This window comes from Chiloscyllium plagiosum, chromosome 4, assembly GCF_004010195.1.
Source record: "Chiloscyllium plagiosum isolate BGI_BamShark_2017 chromosome 4, ASM401019v2, whole genome shotgun sequence".
Lineage (NCBI taxonomy): Eukaryota > Metazoa > Chordata > Chondrichthyes > Orectolobiformes > Hemiscylliidae > Chiloscyllium > Chiloscyllium plagiosum.
The window spans coordinates 99,721,810-99,746,526 of record NC_057713.1 but is presented as its reverse complement, the minus strand read 5'-3'; the positions used below and the strand labels follow the sequence as shown (position 1 = coordinate 99,746,526).

The 24,717-nt window shown below is 39.6% G+C and overlaps 1 protein-coding gene across 1 annotated transcript in view; it reads left to right on the top strand.

The window, feature by feature from the left end:
• The window catches only part of emc2 (ER membrane protein complex subunit 2), a 115,498-nt gene that overhangs the window by 46,359 nt on the left and 44,422 nt on the right, over positions 1-24,717 (top strand). Inside the window, exons 4-5 of the mRNA XM_043688741.1 lie at positions 2,089-2,174; positions 2,505-2,562. Coding sequence (XP_043544676.1) covers positions 2,089-2,174; positions 2,505-2,562 — 144 coding nt within the window. The remainder of the gene's footprint in view (positions 1-2,088; positions 2,175-2,504; positions 2,563-24,717) is intronic.

Genomic DNA, 24,717 nt, shown 5'->3' with positions numbered 1-24,717 from the left:
CAATCCATTCCAAAGCACCACAATGATTTTAAGTTGGTTTACGTTACTGATTTGCTCTTCAGCTTAAAATGCTGTTTGGGCATTTTGAAGAAATTTATGATGGAAATCTAAGCTATTTTTCATTGGTATTTATATTAAAGTACAAATATCAAAGGACAAATTAAGAGCGAATGCATGTAATTTGACTCTGACAGTTATTCTATCTGGACCCACTTGACAGCGTTTTTAACATTTCTCACATCCTTCACTCTTCCATCTTACCTGGCAACTTATTCCAAAAATTGAAACTTTTTTTTAGGAACAAGAGACCATTCAGCATCTCAAACCTGTTCTGGCTTTGATGGCTGATTCATACCTTGACTCTCTTCATCTGCCTGTGCTCTTTGGCTTTATATCTTTGTCCAATAAAAGTCCATTGATCACCGATTTGAAAGTTTCAGATGGTCCCCACTATTGATAGCCTTTTCATCTTGAGAATTCTAGTATCTACTCTCCTTTTTATGTGGATGTGCTCTCCAGTCTTGCTTCCAAATGGCCTGTCTTGAATTTTAAGATTTTTGTCTTTGTTCTTGATTCCGTCCCATCAGAGGAACTAATTTTCCTATACCAATTGTACCAAATCCTGCTAACATTTTAAGTACAATTATGAGGTAATGACTCAATTCGTATACTCGAGGAAATGCAAATCAAGCAAAGTTCCCTCAATTTAACTCACTAAGCCCCATTATCAGTATAATGAATCTGTGTGACATCTCCCAGGTTCTTAATGTGGGAACTCATGAAAGGATTTCTGAAAATTTATGGAGTATACCTTTGTAAGATAGGAGTCTCTAGGGCTGTGGGACTAACATCAGTAAATGCGACATGGTCTACTGAAATGGCAAAACAGCCTAAAAAGGCTGCAGGCACTTTCCAACTCTGATAGGTAACAATCACAAATTGAAGTTAAAAGTTTCAAGGCTCTTGCCCATTTGACATTTTCTCTGTCTGGTCCTTGTCAATGTTTTCAGTACTTTACATAGATTGATGTTAATTTTCACAAGCTGATTTTGTGTCCCTTTTAGACTTTAAAAATCTGTTAATCTCAATGCCCTGGTGCAGCTGAAATGCCTGAACAAATGGAAAATATCTCCTGCAAAAGCAAAATACTGCAGGTATTGAAAATCTGGAATAAAATCACAAATTGTCAATATTCATCAGGTCTTGATAGCATTTATGTAGAAGGAAATTGTTAACATTTCAGGTTAATCAACTTTTGGTTTGAACTGATTTGGTGTAATTTATTTCAGTAGCAATTTTAACAGCTCTGACATGGTCAGCAGATCATTTACAACTGTGGGATTCAATACGAATCTCAAGATGTTTGTACATTTGTTCAGAAACAAAGCGGCCTGTCTAATGTTCATATGTTAATATAGCATTGACATATTGCTAGAACCATGTTGAGTCTCCCAAGAAGGTTTTCAAAATTAGGAAATACTTGCAGCCTGCACTGGATTAATGGTAGAGGAACTAGGTAAGGGAATATGCTGGCTTAACTTTGACCAGAAACTCTCAGTTGGATTTCACACCGTTGGTTTTAAGTGCAGCACTTTACCATCACATTTTTATAAACCAGTGATATATTATATCATTATACTGTAAGTAATGAATGGAAAAGCATAGTGTAATCTTGCAACTTCATTCACGTACATGATATATGTGCATGTATGGGACATTTAAGTGTCAAGACTTCATCCATGCAGCTGCACAAATTAGAAATTTATGCATTTTGCTTATTTGAAAGAAATTGCCAAGCATTGTTGTACTTTGTTCACAAAGCAAACTTACTGGCTTTATTTGTGAAATGAAAATCTGTGTTTTTGGAATGTTGTGTTTCCATTTTCAAACCTAGTTACATTGTGCCATGAAATTATTACAAAGTGATTTGAATTGACGTGGTTATAGGGTGATTTTATCCAAGTTTTCAAGGTATTAATGCAAATAGATTCTGCAATACTTGTTGGTTGACTATCAGTATGTTGTAAGTAGAATGAAAGTGTGAGTGAGAGGCATATAAAACTTACACTAATGTTACTCCATCCATAGCTGTGTCTGCACGAACTACGTAAACAATTTCCAGGCAGCCACCGAGTGAAGCGATTGACTGGGATGCGATTTGAATCCCTCGAAAGGTATGTGAGAACGTGTTTATTTTGCTCCAGGAAGATAAGAGTAGAAATTATGAAAGGCATATTGAAGGTGTACAGATCATTTTCAAAATATGTTTGCATGCCTTGTCCTACCATATCATTTACTATTTAATAGTGCTATTATTGGTTTTCAACGCTTTAAAGCAGACAATTGGCAAATGAAAGGAATGGTGTTGCACATTTGTCATCTCATGCATTTTCATGTATTGATACATGACAGGAGCCTGTCATTTGATAATGAAAGAACATTTGTTGCCCTTAAGCACTTGATCATATAAAAGTCAACTATCGCATGCTTTGTTCTTCCACAAGGTATGAAGAAGCCAACAGGATGTATGATGCAATTTTGCAGGAAGATGCAACAAACACAGTAAGTAAAAATGTTTTCAGTGCATTTTGATTCAAAGGGTCCCAATATGGTTACCAGCCAATGTCAGCCGCTGAATAAATGGTTAATGGAAATGAAAAACACCTCTGTTAATTGTTACCTATTCTGTTCAACTAATGTTTGTTTCTACAAGACTGGAATAATTAAATAATTTGAGGTTAGATTCAGCCTTCATTAACATTTTTGTGATTTTGTTTGGTCAATTGATGTTGAAAGTGAGAGCTATTAATGAAGCTCCTGACCACTCATAATAGTATTCAGTGACATTAATGAAGATTTATACAGTTGTAGCTGGGATAAGGGCATAGGGCAAGATTAATTTTATGATCAAAAGAACTTTATTCACAATACAATTACTCAAAAAAAAATTGAAATACATTTGATTCCTCATGTGTTTTTAACACATGGCACAAAGTCTGTTCCTAACCAGAACACCTTGGAAGTCAGGATTCCCTTCTTCTACCCTCACATGTTCACGTTGTTGGGTTAAAACTGCTGGAAAATATAAAGAATCTTACTCTATAACAGAAATAAGGGTTTGTTTCTCCCTTCTCAGTCCTTGAGATTGCAATAATACATGATTGCTGATTCATATACTGTTTGCGTAATTTGTGTTCATGTTGTTATCTCTTTCAAGTAATTAAAATTCAGCTTACTTGGGTGAGTTTGGGTTCGAGAAAGAGGGCAGTCATGTTGTTTGCAAGTGAACAGTTCATTTTTTAGTCATCATTTGTGTCTAATCATTGGAGAGGGTCAGGAAGTGATTGTGCTTTGCATTCTTGGATCAGCTTGCTTACCTGTCGGATTTGTGGAGTGTAGACTGATTGAATAGATGCGAAAAGATGTAGAGATCAAACCAACTGTCAAGTAAGACATAGTACTTCAAAAGTGGCATGAAATGCATGTTATCGGCCAGGAATTATATGAAGATGGATTATGTCTTTGTATTCTTTCTGATCTGCAGTTGGGCAACATCTGTTGTAATAGTGTGTCAACTATCTTGTGGATGTACAGCAGACAAAATGATTCCTTATTTATTCGGTCTTGTCATTATAACCTGTAAAATCACAGTCTTGTGTATTGGAAATTGTCGAGATGTTAGGTACCTGCTAATAATCATTTCCATCAGGGCCGTGAAGCCGTAGCAGGAGAATAACATAGTGCATGATTTTAAACAGAGATCTTTTGCCTTGTTTGCTTTGGCACAGTGAGAAATTTGTAATGGTTTCTTTTGATGAGTCAGTTTGCCAGTTCATGGTGTTGCCTCAGAATATTAAGTTTCCATGTTGGCAGCTGCTGCAAGGTAAACAGACAGATTTGAGGGGGAATAAAAAAAAAGAGCTGTGCTCCAGGAAACGAGGAAAATGTCACTAATAAAAGCCATTTGCAGACTGCACACTCTTAATTATATTTTGGCAAGCCACCTGCCAAAAACAAGGAGCCTTTTTAAGAAAAGGTCTAATAGTTTATTCTGTGTCTGTAGATGTGTTAATGCAGCTACTTTTTGGAGTTCAGCAAATTTTATTCTCACCAGAGGTCACTGAATCAGTTGGAAACTCTGAGTTCATAGGAAGTTTTCTCTTTTAATGTAATTTTGCACACAGTGAAGAGCTGCCTTATACAGGCTGATTATGAGACCAGTATCTTGAGCTGAGGTTGTCATTTCTTTCACTGTGCACTTTGAAACATTAGCATTATTAGTAGTAAGTCCTGATCTAATTTCAACTTAAAATCCCCCTATCTTGCTGTATCCGAGTAGTGGTATAAATAAAAGGAGAAAGCTTGCTTCTGATTATGGCAATGATTCTGTAGCTTATGATTTGAGCAAAAAGTAGTGTTTTTGTACAAGGAACAAATGAGAAAATACAGGAAGTTAAGGGTGTGCAACAGAGGTTCACCAAATTGATCACTGGGATTGCAAGATTTTCCATGGAGGAAAGGTTGAGGAGACTAGGTCTGTACTCCTTAGAGTTAAGAAAAATAGTGACCTCATGAAAACTTACAGAATTCTTGCAAGGCTTGACAGAATGGATGTAGATTAGGTGTTTTCCTTGGTTAAAACAAGGACTGAAAATGTGTTGCTGGAAAAGCGCAGCAGGTCAGGCAGCATCCAGGGAACAGGAGAATCGACGTTTCGGGCATAAGCCCTTCTTCAGGAAAACAAGGACTGCAGATGCTGGAAATCAGAGTCTAGATTAGAATGGTGCTGGAAAAACACAGCAGGTCAGGCAACATCCGAGGAGCAGGAAAAGCGACGTTTCTGGCAAAAGCCCTTCATCGGGACTGAAGGCAGGAAGCCTCCAGGGTGGAGAGATAAATGGGAGGGAGGTGGGGGGATGGGGAGAAGGTAGCAAAGAGAACAATAGGTGAATGGTCAGATGGGTCACCTGCCTACCTGCCAATCTTCCTTCCTACCTAACCGCTCCACCCTCCTCTCTGACCTACCACCTTCATCCCCACCCACCCATTGTTCTCTTTGCTACCTTCCCCTCCACCCTCCTCTCTGATCTATGATCTTCATCCCCACCCCATCCACCTGTTGTACTCTTTGCTACCTTCTCCCCACCCCTCCCATTTATCCCTGGAGGCTCCCTGCCTTCAGTCCTGATGAAGAGCTTTTGCCCTAAACGTCAATTTGCCTGCTCCTCGGAGGCTGCCTGCCCTTCTGTGCTTTTCCTGCACCACTCTAATCTAGACACAGAAATTGATAGACACTAATGTCATCATGGGATATGAAGGAAGTGTAGAAAAGTATTATTGAATTAGATCCTGAGCTGTGATTTTACTGAAAGGTGGAGCTATCTTGATGGACTGAGTAACTTTTCCTGTTCCTTTATTCTGAATATTCAGCAGGTCTATTATAGTTAATGGAGAGAAGCAGAGTTTTGTCAGAGCTGGAAAATGCTATGGGCAAGAGGATGGTGGGGAAAAGAACAAATTATAAGGCTGTGATGGGGAGTGATGCAGGACAGATGAATTACAATGCCAATACAATAACAATGCCAAAGAAAATGTAATAATCAAATAAAAGAGACTCAAGAAAATTCCATCAAAATATGCGGCTATTAGCATAGCTTCTTTGAGGGAAATGGCTGACTTAGATCTGATGATTGCCAAAGTTGTCACCCACAAGTATTTTTCTCACCTCAAGTCTGAATTGTTGCAAGTGTGGGTCTAATTTATTGAGGTTGATGGTTGTGACTTGTCAACAACTCCAGTGTCTTTGCAACATGAATTGTTACAGTGGTTGAAGGTAATCTAGGTAGGACCTTGAACTACTCTTGTCTCTCAATTCCTGTTTTACTGTGGATGCAGTTTGTCATGGCACAGAGTATTGGAGATCAAGAGCTGATTTCCATGTCTGTCAGGCTGATGTGCAGTTTGTCTCACTGCTTTTTTCCCTACCACAGTTCAAAATATTTGTCCATGCAGATCACAGAATCTTTGATTCTCCTTTCTATGTTATAACTTGTCCAAGTGGCAACAAAGTGTAGAGTTCTTGTTTTCTGAGGACACCGAATTACATTCTCTGACAGGAGTAGAATTAGAGCTGCTGGTGATTTAATTGCTTGCACAATTGACTGTGAAAACAGTTAAATCATTACCACTACAGAAAGAAAGACTGTTTGCTCCTTGCATATGTCTCCATTTCTATGTGTTGAGTGCTCGTGATCTCTCTTGGATGTTCCCTGACCCTCTGGCATCCTGCACATAAAGCTGTATTGATAAAAGTTTGGTGGGTGATGTCTAGTGTTCACTCTTAATTTTCATTTGCTGTATGTAGCAGGCTTGCTGTACAGTCTGGTCGCATTAAAGTTGGTGCACATCTGTGCATGGGTTTATCTTAAGCAGAATGTCGCTATACACAGCTTGTTTTGTCCTTTACTTGGCAGATGCCTTGTTTCTGTGCAACCACATAGTTGGGAAGCAGCATTGGTGATGCCTCCTTTGCATTGACTGATGGCAGTGGATAATAAAGACCCACTATATACTTCATGTTCACAGATCAAAAGCCTTGTATGTTATTTTTCCTTATCATTCTTTGTTTCAACTTGGGATGATTTTCAAACTCTTCAGGGTACAATGGCCTGGAAAGACCACATATTTCTCCTTTGCAGTCTGGGATCTACCAAGTCTCTTTATGCAAGCAGCCTTCTCTTTAAAGTGCTTGCTTGCATGTCGTGAGTCTGTCTTAAAACACAGCATAAAAATTAAAGGGAATATTTGGCATTGCCATCCCGAAATGCCATTGGAAAGGTGGTTGTGAGATTTCTTGAAATACTTCAGACCCCTATGCTGTAGGTACATCTACACTATTCCTTTTAGAATTCATAGCGGTTTGATGTACTCAGAGATATGCTATGCCATTTTAGAGGCTACTTGAACTTAATTGCATTGCTGTAGATTGGAAATCACATGTAGGCCAGACCAGTTGAGCATGTCAGATTTCCTACCCGAAAGGACATTGGTAAACCAGATGAGTTATTGTAATGATTGATGATTACTGAGTGTAGCTTTTGATTTCATATTTGTTAATTGAATATAAATTCCATTATCTGCTATAGTTGGATTTGAACCTGTGTTCTCAGAGCATTAGCTGCATTGAAAATAGGAGCATGAGTAGGCAATTTAGCTCATCAACGCAATTTTCCACACTATTGCCGTACCCCTTGATATCTTGAATATCTTGAAATCTATTGATTATCATTCTGAGACTGAGCAATGAATTCTAGAACCACCATCCAGGGAAATATCTTTCCTGCATCTGCCTTTCCGCCATCCTGAGATCCAGTCAAGTAAACCTTTGTTGCACACACTAACGCAAGTATATCCTTACTTAAAGACATCAGAACTAAGCATAATATTCCAGTTGTGGTCTCACCAAAAGTCTGCATAATTGCAGCAAATTATCTTCACTCCTGTAAAATTGTTATGGACTTCTCGATTCCTTATCTTGTGACATTACTGGTCTGCCATCGTCACCCCATGCAAGATGAGAGTTTGAAGGTGCTGAATATTTTTATTTGTTCATGGGATATGGACGTTGCTCCCTGTGCCAGCATTTACTGCCCAACTCTAGGTGCCTTTGAGTGGTGGTGGTAGTGAGCTGCCTTCCTGACTCAATATCTTTGATTTAGATACACCCTCAATGCTGTGAGGAAGAGAGTTCAAGGATTTTAACCCAGTGGCACTTAAAGAATGGTAAAATATTTCCAAGTCAGGATGGTGAGTGGCTTGGAGGGGAACTTGCAGTTAGCGGTGTTCCCATGTATCTGCTGTTCTTGTCCTTCCTGATAATAGTTGTCATGGATTCAAAAGGTGCTGTCCAAGAAGTGAATTTCTTTTTCAGTGCATCTTGTGGATACTGGTGGAGGGAGTAGATGTTTATGGATGTAGCGCCAACCAAGTGGGATGCTTTATCCTGGATGGTATCAAGCTTCTTGGAGCTGCATTCATTTGGGCCAGTGGAGAGTGATCCATCACTTTGAGGAGTCAAGAGGTGGGTTATTCTCCGCAGGATTCTATGCCTCTGACAAGACCTTTATATGGCCAGCCCATTCCAGTTTCTGGTCAGCGTTAACCCCAGGGATGCTAATAGTGGGGATTCAATTATTATAATGTGTTGAATGTCGAGGGGCAATCTTTAGATTCTCCTTTGTTCAATGTGGTCACTGCCTAGCACTTAATTTCCATGAGTGTAACTTGCCACTTATCCACCCAAATCTGGATATTGCTCAGGTCTTGCTACATTTGTACATGGTCTTCTTCAATATATGAAGATATCTCTGTGAATGGTGCTGAATATTCTGTAATCATCATAGAACATCACCACTTTTGACCTTAAAATGGAAGCAAAGTCACTGAAGCAACTGACTATAGTTGGACCCAAGGCACTCCTCTGGAACTCCTGCAAAGTTGTTCTGGAGCTAAGATGACTGACCTCGAACAGCCCGAACTGTTTTCCTTTGTGCCAAATATAACATCAACCAACATAAAGCTTTTCCCCTGATTCCAGTTCTACTAGGCCACCTTGATGCCACAAGTGCAAATGTAACCTCAATGTCAAGGCCAATCACACCTCACCAGAGAATTTGAATATTTTGTCCATGTTTGAACCAAGGCTGTATTGTGGTCTGGCGATGAGAGGCCCTGACTAAAATCCACACTGATCGACAGATTGACAGAAAGTCATTGCTCAAAGTGCTGCTTGATAGCACTGTTGATGACACCTTCCATCACTTTACTGATGATTGAGAGTGGACTGGTAGGGTTGATGGGCGACTACTGAATAGATTCCATTGTTGTAACTATACTGGAGCAGTTTGGCATGGGTTATGGCAAAATCTGGACTACGTAACCAGGACTACTGCTGGATTGTTTCTGGGCTCGTGGCCTGTGCAATACAAGGTTCATTGTTGCTTGAAGGTAGACAAGGTAGAGGAGATGGCTTTTGATACACTTGCCTTCATTTGACTGAGTATAAGAATTGGGAAGACATGGTGTGGCTGTACAGGACTTTAGTTAGGCCATATTTGGAATACTGTGTTCAATTCTGATCTTCCTGCTATAGTTGTGAAACTGTTGGGCATAGACATTGAAGCTCTTCCTTGCTCCTGTTTCTCATGCCATGAGACTTTCTGGGGTTGGGTGTTGATGTTAAGGACTCTTAGGGCAATTCAGTACTGTATATACCACTGTGCTGCCATCTCTGTTTGGTTTGCATATCCCTCTAACAACATGCAGATTAACAGTATAATTTTTGTTGTTGAGGTAAAAACAATGACTGCAGATGCTGGAAACCAGATTCTGGATTAGTGGTGCTGGAAGAGCACAGCAATTCAGGCAGCATCCGAGGACAGGCAAAATCGACGTTTCGGGCAAAAGCCCTTCATCAGGAATAAAGGCAGAGAGCCTGAAGCATGGAGAGATAAGCTAGAGGAGGGTGGGGGTGGGGAGAGAGTAGCATAGAGTACAATAGGTAGGTGGGGAAGGAGATGAAGGTGATAGGTCAGGGAAGAGAGGGTGGAGTGGATAGGTGGAAAAGGAGATAGGCAGGTCGGACAAGTCCGGACAGGTCGAGTTACTGGAGGTTAGAAACTAGGATGAGGTGGGGGAAGGGGAAATGAGGAAACTGTTGAAATCCACATTGATGCCCTGGGGTTGAAGTGTTCCGAGGCGGAAGATGAGGTTGTCAGGGACGTTGTGTGTAAGCTTTGATTTCATGGGTATGACTTTGTCAGGTCATTGCCTGACCAGTCTGAGAGACAACTCTCCCAATTTTGGCACGAGCTCCCAGATGGTGGTAGGGAGGGTGTGCAGGGTTGACAGTACTCTATTTACCACTGTTGTTTTGGTGCTGGAGTCATAGAGATGTATAGCATGGAAACAGACCCTTTGGTCCAACCCATCCATGCCGACCAGATATCCCAATCCAATTTAGTCCCACCTGCCAGGACCCGGCCCATATCCCTCCAAACCCTTCCTATTCATATACCCATCCAAATGCCCTTCAAATGTTGCAATTGTGCTAGCCTCCACCACTTCCTCTGGCAGCTCATTCCATACAAGTACCACCCTCTGTGTGAGAAAGTTGTCCTGTAGGTCTCTTTTATATCTTTCCCCTCTCACCCTAAACCTATACCGTCTAGTTCTGGACTCCCCAACCCCAGGGAAAAGACTTTGTCTATTTATCCTATCCATGCTCCTCATGATTTTGTAAACCTCTGTAAGGTCACCCCTCAGCCTCCGACGGCTCCAGAGAAAACAGCCCCAGCCTGTTCAGCCTCTGCCTATAGCTCAAATCCTCCAACCCTGGCAACATCCTTGTAAATCTTTTCTGAACCCTTTCAAGTTTCACAACATCTTTCCGATAGGAAGGAGACCAGAATTGCATGGAATATTCCAACAGTGGCCTAAGAAATGTCCTGTACAGCTGCAACATGACCTCCCAACTCCTGTACTCAATACTCTGACCTCAATGCCATGTTGTCTGTCATTCCTTTCTTCAGACTTTGTAGAGGTTGACAACTTAGTGGCTTGCTAAGGCCTTTTCAGAGAGCAATTGAAAACCATTTAAATTACTGTGGGTCTGGTGTCACACCTAGGTAGACCACGAAAGGATTGCAGTTTCCTTCCCTGAATAAAATGAATGAATCAGGTTTTGATGACAATTGACAATGGGTTTCACAGATGGAAGGAGATCTTTCATTCCAGATTTTTTTAAAATTCTGCAATGATGCGGTTCGAAGCTGTGTCCCCCCCCGAGACATTACCTGGATGTTTAGCACCAATACCACTAGACCATTGCCTCCCCCAATATATCTGCGCCACAACAGAGAATCTCAAGTAGTCCATTCACTATGAGTGAGGTTAGTTAGTTATCTTGTCATTTACAAATTTTCCAAACCACGGCAGGAATTGCTCAGTGTCATTGACGGTTTGTGTGCTTCCTGAATGAGTTGTGCACTAACTATAATCTCCCTACCAACATGCACATTGACCACATGGGCACAATGGTTTTCTTTGCTCATGTACATACTTAATACAGTACCACCAGCTTCCATTTTACCAGTACGCAGCATGACTTGAGCTTTCACGAAGCCTGTTAAGTCAGCTACTCAGTTGGTTAAACTTGCTAAAAACTGGGGTAAACTTTGAAGATGCTGAAACTGCCTTTAAATGATAAGTATGACAGTCCAGATAATAATCAAGATAATTATTATTGCATTTCTCTCCACTAGTAATGTATTTTCAGTATCCATTTTGTAAAATATGTTTTGCAGTAATGAAAACATTAATAAAACCACGTCTTGCCTTGGCAAATATATTAAACTGTTACACTGCAGAATGGAATAACATGTAAAAACTGATTACGTTTGTTTTATTGCATGAATATATTAAATATTTAATAAATTAATATTTGTCTAGACATCTTGGAATACAAGCACAGTGGTGCATCTTCACAGAATAGTGTAAGTGTTGTGTTTTCTCCAGATAGCCAAACCACCGAAAATGTGTGGGGAGAAAAATGTGCTTAAAATGTAGAGTTTGCAGTTTCCAGTTTATGGGAAAATTGTTGGCAAAGTTCAAGAATTTCTGCTTCACTGGAATATGTAGGGGATGCCAGCTTCAAAATATCTAAATGTTGGTTTTATCAGTGGGAAAGTATTGGAAGTGTGATTGGAATACTGTCTTGTTTTAGGTGGGCAAATTGTGTGTTGCCTTTCATTGGACTCATGTCTCATAAAGGGTATGAGACAAGAGATCCAAAGTCAGAGAGCTTGAGATTGGGCTCATTTGACTTATTTCTGTGAGCTTGAAATTGAACTTTTTTTTTTGCTAAATAGCTATTTAACAGTGTTTTAACACAAATTATGTACTGCTTCACATGACTGAAATGCATCCTTGTGTGAAGAAATATTCCTTTGAAAGTGCTATGAATTAACTATGTTTCAGTCAAAACAGGATGAGTTGCAGGAGGTAGATAAATGCTCTCAAATGAATATAGAAACCTAAGAGTGTGTAGGGTATAAGAGGTTACAAAAATATTAAAAAGACAGAACAAAAGGCTCTGTGTCTGAGTTGCACAGTATTTTCAACAAAATTAATTAATTGAAAACTCAAATAGGCATAGGTAGCCATTGCAGAGGTGACACCTGAATATTCAAATGTACAGTTAGGAAGGGCAAGAAGCTAGCAAAAGGTGAAGGATTACCTCTGTTAATTCAGGATGACATTGATATAATAAAAAGAGATGACCCTAGTTCAGAAACTCAAGATGTAGAATCGGTTTGGGTAAGATGAGCAATCGCCAAGGTGAGAAGTCACTTGTATGAATGGTTACAGCCACACTGTAACATAGGTATACAGGGAGAAATATTTGGAACTTGTGCAAAAGGTACGACAACAGTCATGGATGTTAATCTACGTATAGCCTTCACAAAGATGATTAGCAAAGTATGCTTAGATTGTGAGTTGGTGGACTGTTTTTAAGACAGTCTCTTGGTCAGTAGTGTGTTCTAGAATCAACCAGAGAGCTATTGTTATAGATCTGTAATGTACACTGGGATAGGCCTCTATTAGTTACCTCATAGTGAAGACAGCCCTCAGTAACAATGAATACGTCCTAACTCCGATTGGAACTGTGCACTCAAAATCAAACTCCATTATTCCATGAGTCATTTCAAGTATTAGCCATGAACAACTTAATCACAAGTAGGTAATATCTGTCTGCAACCACTTCTAATGTAAAAGAAACTCTCTCAAGGTTTCCTCAATTAACAAGAAGAATAATTGATTTATTGATAACCTGTTTCTCCAGCATATGTTGAAAGGATTATTTATTACTAAAGTGCAAACTTGAGCTATACTCCATTTAAATCCAAATGTGTACAGATTAATTCACAAATTATATGGACAGGACAAATGAGACAAAGTCTGTGGATCAACCTTTCACTTTTTAAATTTTTGGCAATGATATCACGTTGTCAATTGCAATGATCCTCAATTTGGTAGCCTGTCAGTTGGGCTCTTGTTAGCTCGAGTAGAAGTTTTCTTTCTTTGCAGTGTTTTTGAATATTGTTTCTTCCAGGGAGAGTGAAAGACCTGGCTCATTGGTGAGCTTCTGAAGGTCTGAGTCCAATTGCTGTCACTGCTTTCAGTTCTATGTTAAGATGCCACTTGAAACCAGTTCAAAAGATGTTGGTTCTTCCTTTTGCTTCAACCCAACAACACCTGGTGCCAGTGTTCTCACAAAAGTATCAAATCCAGGTTTTTTAAAAAAATGACTGCTCAGGACGGCTTTTCCTTTGAGATGTAATTTTTAAAAAGGTTTTATTCTCTGAGCATCTAAACTATCATTTTCCGTTTATGTTTCAATTTAAAATGATGTAGTTTTTATACAAGTGGATCAAATACTCTTGTTTAAAACTTAAATGACAGTATTAAAACACACCTTGGTAAAATGAACTGTTTGGCTAGCTTATGGGTGGGTCAGTCGAGATGCAGTGGCAAAATTATTTTGCAATATTCAGTAAAGATGCATTGACGTGAGAAAGAAAGACTCCAAAGGTAGTATGTCACCGTGGGTAACTAAAGAAGTTAAAGATATTATTTAATTGAAAATGTATACTTCTGCAAAGATTATTAGCAGGTTCAAAGATTCATCAGGTAGCTACTAGGACTGTAACCTGGTGTGTGACTTTTTTTTAAACAGTTATATAAGACACGGGTAACACTCTTGGAGTGCTATGTGCGGTTTTGATCCACTTTATTAAGAAAAGATATAAGTGTATTTGAAGCATATTTAAAAAAGGTTCAGTTGACTAATATGTGTGGTTGACTGGGTGAAGTGGGGGAAGCAGGATGAAGAGATTACCCTGTGAAGAAAAGTTGGATAGGTTGGTCCTGTATTGATTTGAGTTGAGAGAAACGAGGTGATCTTACTGAGTCTTAGAAGATTCTGAGTGGATTTGACAGAGTAGATTCTGAGAGCGTGCTTCCCTTTGGTGAGGAATCTAGGATGCACTGTCTAAAATTAAGGGCCTCCCATTTAAGTCTGAAATGAGAACTCATTTTCTTTGAGGGTTGAGAGTCTTTAGAACTTTTCTCTGAGTGCAGTGGAGGCCAGGTCATGAATATTTACAAGGCAGAGTTAGATAGGTTCTTGATTGACAAGGCAGTGAAAGATTTTGGGAGGTAAGTGGGAATGTGAAGTTGAAATCCCAATCAGATCTGCCATGGTTGTGGAGCAGGTTTGAAGGATTGAAAGACTGATACTACTTATTTTTATATCATAAATGCAGTAATTATTGTATTCTTTTCTGGCACAGATACACTTGTCCTTCCTTTTATGAAGCTACATCTCTTTCATTTACATTGTTTTAAGGCAACTAATTTCTGAATGCTGTAATTAGTGCTCCTCAAATGGTCTGTTTTGGATCCATGGCAGAGAATTGCTTGGTCGAGTTTATAGTTGAAATTAACTTGACAACAGTGGCTTGCTAGTCCATTTCAACAATTAGTTAGGAGTTAGCAACATTATTATATCTCTGATGTCACATGTGAGCCAGATTGGGTAAGAATGGCAGATTCTGTTCCCCAAAAGACACTAGAGAACTAGTTGGGTTTTTACCACAATCCAGTGGTTGATTCCTGAGATTATGTTTTTATTTCAGGTTTATTTAATTTGTAATAAGTACATTCTCTCATTTTGTGAAGATTTAAACTCATGTCTCTGGATAATTTATCCAGCCCTGACTGTCTATAATTGGGAACAACTCACCATATACTAGGCTTTAAACTTGGAGTATTTTAAATAGAAGATCAGTGTTTAGCTGAGTATCCATGGAGAAGAGAAGTGCATTGACCAGCATGTTCCTGTGAAGATGAAAGATAAAGCTGGCAAGATTCGGGAACCCCGGGTAACGGATATTGGAAGTTCAAAAGAAAAATGAACCATATGTAAAGTCTAAGAAATTGAAATCAGACAAGGCCCTTGAAAAACATAACAGTAGCAGAAAATAATTTACACAGGAATTAGGATGGCTAAAAGGGTCCAGTACAATTAAAAGCATTTTATACATATATCAGGGAAAGGGTAGGTACACTGGAGGACAAAAGAGAGAACTTTTGTTTGGAATCGGAGAAAATCGGTGAGGTTTTTAATGTGTACTTGACAACTATACTCAGGAAGGAGAAGGACGTGAATGATGGTAAGATTAGGGAAGGGTATGTTGATATTTTAGGGCATGTTAGTATTAAGAGGATGAGGTGTTGGATGTCTTGAAAAATATAAAATCGAAAAGTCCCCAGAGCCTATTGGGCTCGAGACCAGGATACTGAGAGAAGTAAGGGAGGAAGCTGTTCAGATCCTCTGTAGTCACAGGGAGGTCCCAGAAATCTTGGGAATAGCCAGAGTTGTCTGTTTGTTTTAGATGGGCAACAAGAATAATCCAGGACATTATTCAGCCGGTGACCCTTAGATCAGTGATAGGTAAATTATTGGAGAAGATTTTTAGGAACAGGACATACCTGCATTTGGAAAAGAATGGACTTATTCGAGATTGTCAGCATGGCTTTATGTGCGGGAGGTCTTGTCTCACAAATTTAATAGAGATTTTTGAGGAAACTAATTGATGAAAGTAGGACACTGGATGTTGTGGACTTCACTCAAGCAGTTGACAAATTACCTCATGGTAGACTGGTTCAAAGAGTTGGGAATCCACATGAGAATCTGTGGTGAATTGGTAAGTTGGTTACAAAATTGGCTTGGTCATAGAGTAGTTGTGGGGAGCTGTTTTTCTGACTGAAGATCTATGACCAGTGGTATTCCATAAGGATCAGTGTTGGGACCTCTGTTCGTTTATACTATTTAAATAATTTGGATGAAAATGTGATGGTCTGATTACTAAGTTTGCAGACAGTGAAAATTGGTAGAATTGTGGATAGGGAGAAAGTTTATCAAATGATACAGCAGGATAATGATCAGTGGGAAGTTGGTCAGAGGAATAGTAGATGAAGTTTAGTCGTGATGCGTTTTAGGAAGTCAAATGCAAGAGGAGAGTATAGGGTAAATGGCAGAAACTTTAGGAGCATTGACATATCGTGGGATCTTGGGGTGCAAGTACATAAGCCATGAAAATGGCAACACGTGGATAAGATGTAAAGAAGGCATGCAGCATGCTTGGCTTCATCAATTGAGGCATTGAGTATAGCAAGTCATATTGCAGCTGTATAAAACTTTAGTTAGAATTTAGAATTAAGTTTATTGTTATGTGTATTCAAGTACAGAGGTACAAGAATACAGTGCAAAGTTTACAGTATTGCCCCTTATGACACTATCAGGTCACATTTGGAGTATTGTCTATAGTTCTGGTTGTTACACAATATGAAGGATGTGGAAGCATTGGAGATGGTACAAAAGAGATTTACCAGGGTATTGCTTATATTGGAGTTTATTACCTATAAAAGAGAGGTTAGACAAAGTTGGATTGTTTTTGTTAGAGCATCAGAGACTGAGGGGCGAAGTATACTGAAAGTATATAAAATTATGGATAGGGTTGATAGTCAGAGTGTTTTCCCCCAGGGTGGAAATGTCAAATATTAGGTTTAAGGTGAGAGGGGTAAAGCTTTAAAGGAAATGGGCAAGCCATAGAGGGTGGTAGTTGCCTGCAATCTGCTGCTAGTGAGGTGGTAGAAGCAGATACAGTAGCACTATTTAAGGGGTATTTAGACAAATACCTGCATCTGCAGGGAATGTGCACCTACCAACCATGAGCACATAGATGGAATTAGAATGCCGTCATGGTTATCACAGCTATTGGGGCCCAAATGGACTATTCCTGTTCTCTGCTGTTCTATCTTCTGTGTGAGGAGAACTTCTTCTATTTTGTCACAAGCGAAAATGATAATTGTAGCTTTCATTCACTCAACCGTGATCCAGATGGAAGTCAGATCTGACATAATGCTCATTAGGTGCCTTTATTGTGAACCCCTGACTTTAACCGTGAGTAGTTTCTTGCATTTCATTGGTTGCATTCAGGCAGGTCTCATTGAGGTGGCAGATGGAGGCACTTCTCTTTCCCCACTGTCCATCACCCTACTTACTCACGCCTCCTCACCTGCATAAAAACAAGTCGTCATGATAAACCAGAACACAACTAAAGTTGTATTGTCCAATGATAGTGCATACATTCTGAACTGAGGCCAACCCAAGAATAATCTCTACTTGTCATTTTTTGGCAAATCAAGAAGTAGTTTTCCCCGCACCAAGGGTTATACCTGGTGTATGCTTCATTCTTCCAAACACGATGTCAGTCAGATATCTGCTGGCAACAATCACCAGAATTCTCTCAACCTAGACCACTGAGTAAAGCTCATTCATGAATGCAATTCACAGTATCTTAACGAGCTTTGAGAAGATTAGTAGCTCAGGTTGAGGTTCTGGATGTAAGTTTGCTCACAAAACTGGAAGGTTCATTTTCAGATGTTTCATGACCATACTAGTTAACATCATCAGTGAGCCTCCGGTGAAGCACTGGTGGTATAGCCCACTTTTTATTTGTGTTTAGGTTTCCTTGTGTTGGTGATATCATTTCCTGTTTTTTTTCTCAGGGGCTAGTAAATGGGATCCAAGTCAATGTGTTTGTTGATAGAGTTCCAATTGGGATGCCATGCTTCTAGGAATTCTCGCGCATGTCTCTGTTTAGCTGGTCCGAGGATGAATGTGTTGTCCCAGTCGAAGTGGTGTCCTTCCTCATCTGTATGTAAAGATAGTAGCGAGAGTGGATCATGTTTTTTTGTGGCTAGATGATGCTCATGTATCCTGGTGGTTAGTTTTCTGCTTGTTTGTCCAGTGTACTATTTGTTACAGTTTTTGCAAGGTATTTTGTAAATGATATTAGGTTTGCTTAATGTCATTTAGAAAATACCTAGCAAGAAATGTAACAAACACTACACTGGACAACCAGGCAGAAAACTAGCCACCAGGATACATGAACATCATCTAGCCACAAAAGAACATGACCCCCACTCGCTACTATCTTTACATACAGATGAGGAAGGACACCACTTCGACTGGAATAACACATCCATCCTAGGACCAGCCAAACAGAGACATGTGTGAGAATTCCTAGAAGCATGACACACAAACCCCTGAGAAATAGAACAGGAAACAACATCACCACAGGAATTTACATCACCAAGCCAAGGAAACCTAAACACATACCACCATACCACAAAGCAAACCATACCACCAATGCATCACCGGAGGCTCACTGATGATATTACCTAATATGGTGACAAAACGTCTGAAATTGAACCTTCCAGCTAAGTGAGCAAACTTACATCCACATTATCTTACTTCTGTTTTGTACTGTTATACCATGGATGTAACATGTTGTAACCAAAGGACAATATTATAATAAGGAATCAAAATATTCCAGTATTTGCACCCAGATGAGGTTGGAATTGATACCGTCTCATCTGGACTGGCAAGATTTAAAGTAGATAAATCTCTAGGGCCAATGAAATGTATTTCCGTTTAAGTGAGGCAAGGGGGGAAACAGCAAGGGTGGCTTGCAAAATTTTCAATCCCTCTCTGGCCACAGAGATGCTAGAGGACAGTCAATGTGGTACCGTCATTCATGAAAGGAGCGAAGTATAAACCAGGCGATACAGGCCTGTCTGTCAAACCTCACTGTTGGGGAAACTATTGGAAGCAATTCTGAAGGACCGAATTAATCTGCATTTGGAAAGGCAGGGATTAATCAAAAACAGTCAGCATGGTTTTTTTAAGGGGGAGATCATGTCTGAAAACCTGATTGAATTTTTCAGAGAGGTGGCCAGTCTGTGGGTGAATATAGTGTTTTTGATGTAGTCTACTTGGACTTTACCATGGGATTCAATGATTATATGAAGGCTTTTGCTGAGGCCTTGCATGAGGGATTGCTCATTGGATCCAAGGAAATTTGGCAAATAGGGATCAACAATTGGCTGAGAGGCAGAAAGTGGAGGGTGACAGTTCAGGGGTATTTTTCTGACTGGAAGTCTGTGTCCAGTGGCATCCAACAACGGTCATAGAAACATAGAAGATAGGAGCAAGAGTAGGCCATTTAAACCCACAAGTCTGCTCCACCATTCATTTTGATCATGGCTGATCAGCGAACTCGATACCCAAATCTTGCCCTTCTTTTCTCCCCCCACCCCCATATCTCTTGACTGTTCAGCCACATATACGTGCCTCCTTGAAATTGCACAATGTTTTGGCCTCAGCCACTTTTTGTGGTAGTGAATTCCACAGACTTGCCACTCTCTGGGTGAAAGATTTCTCCTTATCTCAGTCCTAAAAAGTTTATCCCTTATGCGTAAACTAATTCCCCTGGTTCTGGACTCCTCCACCATTAGGAACACCCTTCCTCTGCATCTGACCTGTCCAGTCGTGTTCAAATTTTATAGGTTTCTATGAGACCCCACCCACCCCCATTCTTAACTCTAGTGATTACAATCCTAATCAACTCATCTATCCTCACCGAGGGTGGCACAGTGGCTAGCACTGCTGCCTCACAGCGCCGGAGACCCGGGTTCAATTCCCGCCTCAGGCGACTGACTGTGTGGAGTTTGCACGTTCTCCCCGTGTCTGCGTGGGTTTCCTCCGGGTGCTCCGGTTTCCTCCCACAGTCCAAAGATGTGCAGGTCAGGTGAATTGGCCATGCTAAGTTACCCATAGTGTTAGGTAAGGGGTAAATGTAGGGGTATGGGTGGGTTGCGCTTTGGCGTGTCGGTGTGGACTTGTTGGGCCGAAGGGCCTGTTTCCACACTGTAATCTAATCTAATCTAATGTAATCTAATCTAATCTAATCTTTTGCGTGAGACTTGGACAGTCTTTGGAAAGTCTAAATAAACCACATTCACTGGCTCGCTAATCAACTGTACAAGTTACATCCTCAAATACTTCCATTGGATTTGTCAAGCCTGATTTCCCATTTGCAAATCTATTCTGACTGTGTACCAGTGTTTTCCAAGTATTTTGCTATAAAAATCCTCATTAATGGACTTAATATTTTCCCCACTACCGATATCAGACCCACTAGTCTATAGAACACAACGTAGACTGTACAGCACAGGAATGGGGCCTTTGGTCCACAATGTTGTGCTGAAAATGATGCCAAATTAAACTTATCCCTTCTGTCTGCTCTTACTCCATATCCCTTCAATCATTGCGTATTCATGTGCTTATCTAAAAGTCTCTTAAATGCCCCTATCGTATCCACCCCTGCCATCATGTTCCAGGCTTCTATCATTCTCTGTGTAAAAAAAAAAACCTGCCCCTCACATCTCCTTTTCACATTAAATGCACGCCTGCTGGTTTTAGACGTTTCAACTCTGAGAATAAGATTCTGACCATCAACACTATCTATGCATCTCATAATTTTATAGATTTCTATCAAGTCTCCCCTCAGCTTCTGCCAGTCTAGAAAAAACAACCTGAGGCTTTCTAATTTCTCCTTATAGCTCAACCCTTTAATCCAGACAGCATCTTGGTAATCCTGTTCTGTACCCTCTCCAAAGCCTCTACATCTTTCCTGTGATGTGACAACCAGAATTGAATGAAATATTGTGTGGCCCAACCAAAGTCTTATAAAGCTGCAACATGACACCCTGATTCTTGCACTCAGTTCCCTCACTATTAAAGGCGAGCATGCCACAGGCTGCCTTTACCACCCTATCTACTTGCATGACCACTTTCAGGGATCTGTGGACCTGAACCTCAAGTTCCCTCTGTATATCAATGCTGTTCAGGGTCCTGCCATTAACTATATACTTTTCCTTAACATTCGATCTCCCAAAGTGCAGCATCTTGTGCTTAGTCAGATTAAAGTCTATCTGCCATTTCTCCGTCCATATCTGCAATTGATCTGTATCCCATTGTAGCACTTGACAAGCTTCTACACTATTCACAACTCCACTGATCTTTGTATCGTCTGCAATCTTACTAATCCACCCATTTTCATTTTCATCCAAGTCATTTGTAAATATCACAAACAGCAATAATTCTGCATTCTGTCTCTACCTCCTATTTTTAAATCACAGTCTCATTCGCTATCCTCCAACTTGTGCAATGTTCCAGAATCTAAAGGATCTTGGAAGATGACTACTAATGCATTCAGTATTTCGAGGACCACAGGATTACCAGGCTCTGGTGTTTTATCAGCCTTCAATCTCATCAATTTCTTCATGACTATTTCTCTTCTAATACAGATGTGTTTCTTTTCCTCCCTCCCACTAACCCCTTGCTCCCCGTTATTTCTGGTACATTTTTCATGTCCTCCTTTGTGAAGACAGAAATGAAGCACAAATATAGTTTGCTAGCAGTTTCTTTGTTCCCCATTATAAATTCTTCCCTTTTTGATTGTGAGGGACCTACATTAGTTTTCACTAATTATTTTCTTTCCACATAGCTATAGAAACTTTTGCAGTCACCTTTTCTTTTCTGCAAGCTTACTTTTATACTCCTTATTCAATGCCTTGGTTCTCCTTTGTTAATTTCTAAACTGTTCACAATACTTGGGTCTTTTTTTTTATTGCCAATTTGTATGCATCTTTTTTGCATCTAATACTGTCTCCAAAGTCCCTCATAAGTAATGGTTTAGCTACTGTTCTCTGTGTTATTGCCAGACAGAAATAAGTAATTTTTGTAGTTCACCCATTCGCTCTTTGAATATTTGCCATTGCCTTTCCACTGTTATTCCTTTCAATAACATTTCCTAATCCGCCACAGCCAACTGTCATCAAATGACATCACAGTTTCCCTTATTAAGTGTCAGTGTGGGCTCTTGCTGTTTATGGTTTATATAAGTAAATTAGATTTGACTGCAGGAGGGTTGTTCAGTAAGTTCACAGATGATACAAAAATTGGGGTTGTAAATAGTGAGAAGGATTTCCTGAGATTAAAGGAGGATATAGGCAGCTGGCGATTTGGGCCGATCAGTGGCAAATAGAATTTGGTCCACATATAATTCACTTGGGCAGGACAAGCGAGGCAGGGGAATACAAATTGAATGGTAGGACCCTGGGAAACACCGAGGAACACCAGTATGCACTCTGGTTCCTCAAGGTAGCGGGACAAGTAGATAAAGCGTTTAAAAAGGCATTTAGTATACTTACCATTATTAGCTGAGGCATAGAATTAAAGAGCAGGAACATTTTGCTGGAACTGAATCCAAACTTGGTTAGGCCACAGCTAGAGTATTGTGTGCAGTTTTGGAATCCACATTACAGGAAGGATGTGCTAGCACTGGAAAGGTTGAAGAGATTTACTCGTATGTTGCCTGGGCTGGAGAGTTTCAGTTATGAAGAGAGATCGGACAGGCTGAAGTTATTTTTCTCAGAGCAAAGGAGATTAGGAGGGGACATGATTGATATGTATAAAATGGAGAGGCATGGATAGATTAGACAAGAAGAGACTTCTCCCCTTTATCAAGTGATCAATAACCAGTGGGTACAGATTTAAGGTAAGTGGCAAATGGTTTAGAGGAGATGTTAGGAACATTCTTTTCACCCAGAGGGTGGTGGGAATCTGGAACTCGCTGCCTGTAAGGTTGGTGGAAGCAGGAGCCCTCCTAACATTTAAGATGTATTTAGATATGCAAGCACGCCAAGGCATACAAGGCTATGGGCCAAGTGCTGGGAAATGGGATTAAAATAGATGGTTGTTTTAATCGGTGTAGACACAATGGGCCTTTTTCTTTGCTGTAGATCTCTCTGACTCACTGCCTGCGCTGATGCATTTTTTATAATTGACTGATTGTGATGTGTGAGAAGAAATATTCGAGAAGAGCACTTCAACCGTGGTCATTAAGGATTGTCAATTTCTGAAAGTGCTCATCACTGATGTTTGTGGACAGACTTGCAGATTTTTCAGGTGCAAAACATGAAATAGAAGCAACTGAATGTGGCCTGAAATATAAATGTAGATGTACAGTAGGAAACAGGTTGGAGAGCATGAATTCAGAAAATTAATTCATATTAAACCACTCAGTGTAGATAGGTCAAAAGGGCACAAACCTAACAGTATCAAAATTGCAACAATTTATCATCCATATGGCTAAAGTACTAATACCATGCTGGCTACTCTTAGAAACCTAAAGAAACCTCATTCCTAGTACTATCTCTCTAGCCATTTCTCTCTCATTTCTGCATTTCATGGTTCTGCTTAGGAAAAGTAAAATTGAGGACTGTTGTGGGAAGAAGTTTTCTCACAAACTGGCACACAGGCTGGGATGATCAGTGAGGTAAATACCCTGTAACTGTTTAAGAAATAATTAGACGCATGATCAAGTAAGGAACTATTGGATCTATCTGCACAACAGGAGCTAAAATATCCAAAGAATCTTCTATATCAGAACTTGTAAAAAAAGCGATTTGGGAAACTTGATAAAATTAACAGAATTGCTGGCAAAAGAGGGAATTGAAAGCTCCTATCACTTGTAGCTATATCTGTTTAATTTAAGAAAAGTAAAGGAGGTGAAAATATTTTGACAATAAAGGATTAATGCTGAAGGTAAATATTTGATGAGCTCCCAAAAGAATTGTTTTGTATAAGCGTACAGTGCCACAGTATTATTTATCATAAAAGTAATCAGTAGTAAGAGGAAATTGATATTCCGATGCTGGTCAGTTCCTTCTTTCCTCATTTCCGTTATTATTTTATTGTGCCACATATCCAGTGTGCTTTTTAAAAAAAGGTTAATACTGTTGTTGCAGCCTTGTGCAAGTTTTATTTCGACCTTGCTGTGCTGTATGTCATTACTTAACCGTCCATTAATTTCTGAACCCTTAAACAGATTGTCACCATATATGTTTCCATTAACATTAGAGACTTTGGAACAATTATCTCTGTTGAGAAGAGCTTTTTAACCTCAACAATTTGAGGTATTGCCTTGCACGGATTAATATACATCTACATAAATTTGGCTTGTGTTTAATGTGCACTAACGTAAAAGTCTTATCCCACACACTTTGTTCACAGTCCATTGTTGAAAAACAATTTATCATCTGACTCACTGAGCACTGTTATTGGAGGGGTGCCAGAATGAGAATTAAAGTGGTGTATAAGTTAACATTTCATGCCAGTCACATTTGTATTATTGTCACATTTATTCTAATCCATATTTCTTCCAGATAAATGACATCCACGCAAATTCCTTTCATCTTTTCTAATAAAGGAAAATACAAAATCTTTGCACTGACACCAACTGATGCTCCTTAACTCATGAGTCTACTTGTTTAGTCTTTGACTCGTTAAATGCTTGTAATTCTTCTAAGAAAAAAAAACAAAATGAAAGTTGAATGTTTTCTTTTCAGGATTTTTATTTGTGTTGTGAAGTGCAGTTAAACCAAAGTAATTTGGAATTGTTGCCATGCCAAACAAATATGTTTGAATGTAAGACGTACATAATGGAACTGCAATTAAACTTTGCACAAGGGGTCTCGGTTTCAACTTTACTGCAGAATACATCCTCTTGAGAGTTTTTTTGTAATACAATATGTTGTAGCAGCTAGGTGTTAAGCTATTGTTCCTCCCAATGCTCCAACCTTTTCAAAGGTGAGTTCTTTATTTTCTCTGTTGGTTAGAAC